Genomic DNA, 7,592 nt, shown 5'->3' with positions numbered 1-7,592 from the left:
AGGTACATGCCCTTGACCAGAATCGAACCTGGGACCCTTGAGTCTGCAGGCTGACGCTCTATCCACTGAGCCAAACCGGTTAGGGCTTCACTGTTACTTTTGAAGGATTAGGTTAGGAGAAGAGGTAACTACCAATGTGAATCCAGAATGCTTCACAAAACTATCAGTTTTCAAGATACCCATTTCTGGTATATTTTCTTACAGCGTTGTACTGATATAAATTGACGTAAAAAACATAGAGATGTTTGTAATTATAGTTCCTTATGTTTGATTGGTTGTTTCTTTTATAGGACTTTAAAATGATAAATAAGGAATTAACATCAACTAAATTTGTGGAGGTCATAGCAGAAGACAATCCTTTCATGTATGATGGAATTGACAGCAACTTGGAACTTGAGGTCTGTAGTGAGGTGGCTCAGGGGTATAGATCCCATTCAGGCTGTTGGTTTTGCCTTGGATACTAGAACCAAGATTTGATTGAAAAGAATTCTAACCCATGCAAAACTATAAGTGTGTGTGTGTGTGTGTGTGTGTGTGTGTGTGTGTGTGTATCCTTGATTGTATTAGAAAACTAGAGATTAAGATTAAAATGAAGACTTCAGATGTCAGGAAATGTAAATATTTCTCTCTTCTACGCGTCCAGTGCGGCTAGAGAGTGGTCCGGTTCCTGAGTAGGGGCGGCTGGGGATTGAGAAGATGAAAGAGACATACACAGAGATGGAAGGAAAAAGCTGGGGCCAGGTGGGACAGCTGTCTTCAGATGGAGAGACAGGGGCAGGGACCCAGAGCCAATACAGCGTGTTTATTTTATACAGCAAAAAACAGGAAGTTTATTAAAAGTCAAGACAAAGGAGATTATGTTCATTCTTGGGTATTCCTGGTGCTTGGCTGGATTTAAATAACAAAACCCACCCCCTGGCACCTGGGCTGAAGGTCAAGCTGACAACACTCCTGCCTTTTGGCAAAGTGTGTTTCCAGGATGTGGCTTTGCCAATGCCACTGGCTTCAGCTGAAGATAATTAAAGAAATGCGCGTGTGCCTTCCCAGGCACTCTCTACAAGGAAACAATGACCAAAGTCAAAAGAATATGAAACTACCATGCTGTTTCATGGATAACTTATTTAGCAATTGAATACATGTATATGTTCTGTGGTATACATGTCATATACTCAAAGATGCTGATTGGTCTCCTCCTCCTTTGAGTTAGGTATGTGTCTTTAATTGTTAGCGTTTCTTGCAGCAGGCAAATGTCTCCTTTTTCCAGCTAGACCCATCTTTGGGCAGGTCTCAGCAAACTGTCAGACCAGGGACCCTGGTGCTGCAGGCATGCTGACCGACTGGAAGAACCAAGTTTTGGGTCTTCCCTGCAAGCAAGGTTCTTGCTCCTGGAAGCAGGCAGAGGCCGGCCTGGAGCCTCTGGTCAAATTAGGGGCCTGTTCCAGCTCAGACTCAAAAGGGCCCTGGGCTCGTACCGACAGCTGGCTCGAGCCAGCCAGCCCCAGGTGCACACACTCTGTAGGCCTGTGTCGGGGCCACGTGGGTGCGGGGAGGGGGACAGGACGGCTACCAAGTGGGTAACACACTCGACACTTGGTTTCTGGGTGCCACTTTTCTACTTAAGAAAAAAGGAAACACTTTTGAAAATGACGGTCCTCCATTAGCTGTTATAAAATGTTTTCATCAAAGTAGAGAAGCGGCTTACAGATGGAATAATAGAACATATAATAGGCCTCTTAAATGCTGTAGGTTTGATTGCAACCTCGTGTACACCCAGGATCCTTCAGCCCTGAGGAGCGGGTGGTGGTCTCTGGAGCAGAGAAACAAACGCGAGGTGAGCGCTGACCCGCCTCCAGGTGTGTCAGGATGAATGAGACTCTAATTTCTTCTATTTCAGCTCGTGTTCCTGGAATTCTTTGAGGCTCTCTTGAGCTTCGTATCCATATCTGTTACTGACCAAATGACCAAATCCCATGTAAGTGTCCTACACGATGACTTCACTGGAAACAGAGCTGGGATCGCGTCTCTGCCAACAGATAAGGTAGAATTTGGAGCAAGGGGTGGTTTCATTCTGGAATGGGTCACCACCCTCAAAACTATCCTGGACTTTTGTAACCCTTCTGCAAATGAGTGCAGACTTCTTTTCACATGTTGTTTTTCTTTTTTAAGTTAGAGAAATGGGTTCTGGTCACACCCCAGGAAGCTGTCTCCTAGCCCCCAATAGGTGCTACCGTAACGAAGGTCAGAGCGCCCGCAAACATACTGGGCAGCCATGAGTCTTAGAACCCCTGAGATGCTTGTTAAGTCACCTAGTGTTGGCGGGGTGGGGGGCAGGGGAGGAGGATCTGTCCCAGAGCCCAGGCGCTAAGGGACAGCTCCTGAGTGTGCACGAGGTGCTGGATGGGGCCCTGAGGATGGGGCCTGCTCACCGGGCTGGGGCCAGGCAGGCCTCCCTGCCAGGCCTCAGTGGAGCAGGGCCGTGACAGTAATTCCCTGAAGGACCCAATGCTGAGGCAAATTGAGACGAACCAGTCGTGGATGGGCGTTTCGGGTTAGTGGGCTTGAAGGATTTCTGAACCATTTATTTGGAGCCACAAGGGAGAGTTTTGGGGGCCAGAGGAGCCCCACAGCTGCAAAATCCTTCAGAGCTGGTCATCTAGGAGCCTTCTCCCGTTGTTGAAAGAGAGCCTCTCGCCTACCGCGAGGCCCTGGGCTGTGCCTGGGGCTCCTCGTGTGCCAGCAGTTTAACTTCAGCACCTCACAGTTCACCCCTGTGGCCAGGCTTGCTTCTTCCAGGTTGAAGGGGTGACTGATGGCTTCTCCAAGTCACCTGGGAGCCTGGTCACTGGCTACAATCTGGGTCTGGGGCTCTGCTTTGGGGAAATGAACGTCACCTTACATTCATCTATGCTTGCCTGGCCGGCGTGGCTCTGTAGTTGAGTGTTGACCTATGAACCGGGAGGATCATGGTTCGATTCCTGGGCAGGGTACATGCCCGGGTTGTGGGCTTGATCCCCAGTGTCGGGTATGTAGGAGGCAGCTGATCAATGATTCTCTCTCATCATGGATGTTTCTCTCCCTCTCCCTTCCTCTCTCTGAAATCAATAAGAATATATTTTTAAAAATTCATCCATGCTGGTATGGATGGCATCGCTGTGGATGCCAGGAACTGAGTCTGAACATTGTGGTCTAGGGATCATCCTCAGACACCATCGATCAGCTTCACTCTGGCTGTCAGTGTGGCATTTCCATTGTCCATCAAGATAAACAAATCACACTGCATTCATACCACGGAGTGTATGAGCCAGCAACGAAATCACACGATACATGCAACGGGCATGAATCAAAATAAGTATGCTGGGTGGAAGAAGCCAGACAGAAATGCTGGGTAGATACTATTGTGTAGAAAATTCTAGAAAGTGTAAAGTAATCTGTAGTGACAGAAAGCATATGAGTGGTTGCTGAGGATGGGGAAAGAGGGGTCCCCAAGGGGCACAGGAAACTTTCGGGGGTGATGGATATGTTCACTGTTCTGACTGAGGTGGTGTCACACGTGTAGACATGTTGACATTCATCAACTAGTGCCCTTTACGTGTATGTGTGTGTATGTCCGTCTCCATGGAAGCCAGAAGTTCTCATGGCTGTCCTTCCTCTGACCATCAGAACAGGAGCCTGAGCGCAGCAGCGAGCCAGGAGTCTGATGTGCACTTGGTCAACTCCATGTTGTCTTCAACCAAGTTAGCACTCTTGCTCGATTTCAGCAAAATCCAGATAACAGAGGTTTGTGTTTACAGCCCAACCCGTAAAACCTGTGACGAGGTGCGGCTTCAAGCACTGTTGTGTACCTAGTGTGCTGAGCGCTCGTCCGCGCTGGGATCTGGCAGTGAACTCAAGGCCCGTCCTCCCAGGGACCATACCTTCTAGTGAGGGGGCAGGGGGGATGATGCCAGGTGAACACAGGAACAGCTGACACCCACGGGTGCTTACCAGGTGCCATGCGCTTCCCGGGCATTATCTCACGCAGCACCCCAAGCAACCGGTAGGTGCTGCTGTTATCTCTAGGCAGGAGCTGAGGCCCAGGAAGGGTGTGTAGCGGGCCGTCTCGGATCTAGTCAGTCGTGGAGCTGGGGTTGTATGCCGGCAGTCTGGCTCCAAATTGGCCCCATGACCATAGTGCTGTGTTTACACTCACTGACCAGAAGCGAGAGCCAGGCAGGCTGCAGATTGGAGTGATGCGGGCAGGTAGGAAGGCTTTCTGATGAAGTAACAGCTGAGCATACCTGAAGGCAGTGAAGTACAACCATGTGACCCCTTGGGGGAAGACCGTTCTGTGCAGAGGCCTGAGGTGGGAGCACGCCCGGGTTGTGGGCGGAACAGCTACAGGGAGTGGAGCCAAGGGGGAGGCGGTGGGCCAGCCCAGGGAGGTGTCTGACTGTGGTGAGGGAGATAGGAGCCCGAGCAGAGGGGTCAGCAGGCTCACTATGGCTTCGTTGACAAACCAGTCAGGAAGCTTCTGGAATGATCGGAAGGGGCTTGGAAGGCTGTGGCCTGTGAGAGGGAGAGAGAAGGCAAAGGTGATCCCAAGATTTGGGGCCCGAACGACTGGAAGAATAGTTACCATTGACCACGACGGGGGAGGAGTCAGGGCTGGGGGATGAGATGGGGCGAAATTAAGGGGCTGGATTTGGACATATTAGGACACATGCCATCCAAGTGGTGAGCAAGTAGCACGGCTGGATATACAAGTGTGGAGTTCAAGGGTGAGATCTAGCTCGAGACAGAAATGTGGGTGTGAATAGCATATGTGTGGGAATTGAAGCCATTAATATATGAATGTAAGTAGTATTAACTGCATAATATTTCCTCAACTCCTTGGTTTCTTGGCGGGGAGCCTTGCAGTAGATACAATAACTGCTACTTAGCTTAAAGAGAACAGCCTCATTAACAATTTCTAATTATTTGAAATGTAGAAAATTAGTTTTAGTACATGATGATGCAGAAATAATATTCTTTATAATTTTTTATTTTTTACATAAAAGCCCAAGTTCAGGAAGTCACTAAGTGATGACAGAATTTCCAAAATGACTATTACATCTCCAGGAAAAGGGCTAACCTTTTCATTACCTCATTGTGGTAAGTATCTTAATTATATAACTTTAATTTTGGCAAACTGTTGCTTATACATGATTTTTAAAATTTATGAAAAATGTACAACCATCTTAAAACAGTTTTTTAATTAAAAAATTATGTATATAATTAGGCTGGTACTGCTGCTTCCAATTCCGTCTCCAGCTTCACAGAGTACCTTGTCGGGCATGATCTTATAAGTTTTGGGTTTGTTTGTTTTTGGTATATTTTTTCAGCTTCATGGAGATATAATTGACCTGTAGTACTGTATAAGTTTAAGGTATACAACATAATGATTTGACTTACATATATCATGAAATGGTTGCCTCAATACATTTAATTAATATCTATCTCATAGATATCAAACCATTTTTCTTGTGATGAGAACCACTGGGACTTACACTCTTAGCTTCCATATACAACAAACAGTGCTGAACTAGCGCCGTCATGTTGTACGTTACATCCCTGCAGCTTATTTATCTTATCAGTAAGTGGAAGTTTGTGCTTCTTGAGGACCTTCCGCCAGTTCTCCCCCCCCCCGCCCCACCCCCACCCCGTAACCGCAAATCTGCTTGTTCCTGAGTTTTTATGTTGTTGTGACGGTCCTACATGTAACTGAGCTCCTACAGTGTTTTTGTCTGACTTGCTTCACTTAGCATAAGCCCTGGAGATCCATCCATGTTGCTGCAAATGGCACGATTTCCTCCTTGTGTTTGGCTGAATAGAATTATGCTGTATTCCACAACTTCTTACGCAGTCATCTGTTCATGAACACGTGGACTGTTTCCATGACAATAATGGGAAGCAGCTATCTATTCGCCATTGTTTCTATTTTCTTTGGATATCTTTCCAGAAGTGGAATTGCTGGGTCATAAGGTAGTCGTTCTATTTTTGACATTTTAAGGAATTACCATACTGTTTTCCACACACCAGCCAGGAAGCTCCTGGAATGATCAGAAGGGACTTTGCTCCCACTACTGACACGTTTCCCAGCATGCTCTCCCTGGTCTTTGTGATGGTGGCCATTCGAACAGGTGCGAGTCTGTTGGGCATTTCCCCGGTGACCAGTGATGTGGAGCAGCTTTTCACGTTGGCCATCAGTATGTCCTCTTAGGAGCAATGTCTACTTGGATCCTCAGTTACATTGTGTGTTTTTGTGGTTATTGGTTTTTATGAGTTTATATATTTTGGATATTAACCCTCCTCAGATATGATTGGCAAATGTTTCCTCCCATTCTGTGGACTGCCTGTCCACTTTATATGCTTTCCTTTGTTGTGCAGAAGCTCTTTAGTCTTCTGGAAGCTTCTCTATGACTAGGTACAGGAACACCTGAATGCCAGGCGGCTGCCAGGATTGCAGCCCATAGGAGACTTAACCAACAAGTAATACTGAGGCTGTCTCCTTCGCTTTGGTTTTGAAAGATGCTCAAGTTGAAAACAACAACTAAACCCTTATTCAATCCCTCACATTCCTCTTACTATCCTCCCGCCTAGTGACATCCTGTAGCATTCTATCTGCTGAGCCCGCCTCCTCCCCTCCCCGTTGCTTCCTCAGCCTGTCCGCACGGGCTTCCAGCTGCATCCCTCCCCTCCCGCTGGGGCACCCAATGCCTCCGGGGCTCTTGCCACAGAAGAGCCAGGTATGCTGATCTGAAAAGTCAGCATCACCAAGCACTTGGAAATTAAATGCAAAGCAAACGACAGCAGCTGAAGTCCTCTATTCTGCTAAAGAATTCTTTGAGAACAGTGGGGCCTTGACTTGTGAGTGTCCCGACTAGTTTTTTGAGATACCAGCTGTCTCTAGGCCGATTTTTTGCATTGAGTTGACAGAGTAATTTGAGTTCACGAGCTCCTTAATGAGCTCGGTCTCGGAACGAATTAAACTCGTAAGTCAAGGCCCCACTGTACTTAGAAAATTGAAATAACTTAAACATTACATACAAGACATGGTCAAAACTATAAAATAAATTTATAGTGTTAAGGGTCTTCACTGTTAAATAAGAAACTCTGATAACTAAACATTCATCCCGGAAGATTAAGGGAGGAATTCCCAAGTGCAAGGAGAGCAGGAGGAGCATGGCGACAAAAGGCACTCACAAATGAGGCAGAGGAGAGCAGAAAGTATTGAAGCTGACCATTCCGAAAGCTGGTTCTTTCACTAAAAAGAAAATAGACACCTTCAACCTAGCACAGCCCGAATAAAAGTGGTAAATACACACATCCTAACGAGGAAGAGAAAATTAGTAACAGAAGTCAACGTAAGAAAATATAGGAAACCTGAATAATCATGGCCGAAAAACTGTGAAAAAGTCAGACAGATGAAAACAATTGCACCTGGCCAGTGTGGGTCAGTGGTTGAGCATCAACCTATGAACCAGGAGGCCATGGTTCAATTCCCGGTCAGGGCACATGCCAGGGTTGTGGGATCGATCCCCAGTGTGGGGCATTGCAGCAGCAGCTGATCAATT

At 47.0% G+C, this 7,592-nt stretch overlaps 1 protein-coding gene across 1 annotated transcript in view; it reads left to right on the top strand.

Moving 5' to 3' along the window:
* LOC102758102 (radial spoke head 10 homolog B) overlaps window positions 1-7,592 on the top strand; it is a 32,979-nt gene that overhangs the window by 21,990 nt on the left and 3,397 nt on the right. Inside the window, exons 14-17 of the mRNA XM_015565116.1 lie at window positions 291-398; window positions 1,895-2,038; window positions 3,661-3,777; window positions 5,037-5,130. Coding sequence (XP_015420602.1) covers window positions 291-398; window positions 1,895-2,038; window positions 3,661-3,777; window positions 5,037-5,130 — 463 coding nt within the window. The remainder of the gene's footprint in view (window positions 1-290; window positions 399-1,894; window positions 2,039-3,660; window positions 3,778-5,036; window positions 5,131-7,592) is intronic.

Source organism: Myotis davidii, unplaced genomic scaffold (assembly GCF_000327345.1).
Source record: "Myotis davidii unplaced genomic scaffold, ASM32734v1 scaffold399, whole genome shotgun sequence".
In the NCBI taxonomy this organism is placed as follows: domain Eukaryota; kingdom Metazoa; phylum Chordata; class Mammalia; order Chiroptera; family Vespertilionidae; genus Myotis; species Myotis davidii.
The sequence above is the reverse complement of the archived record's forward strand: the minus strand, read 5'-3'. Positions and strand labels throughout refer to the sequence as shown.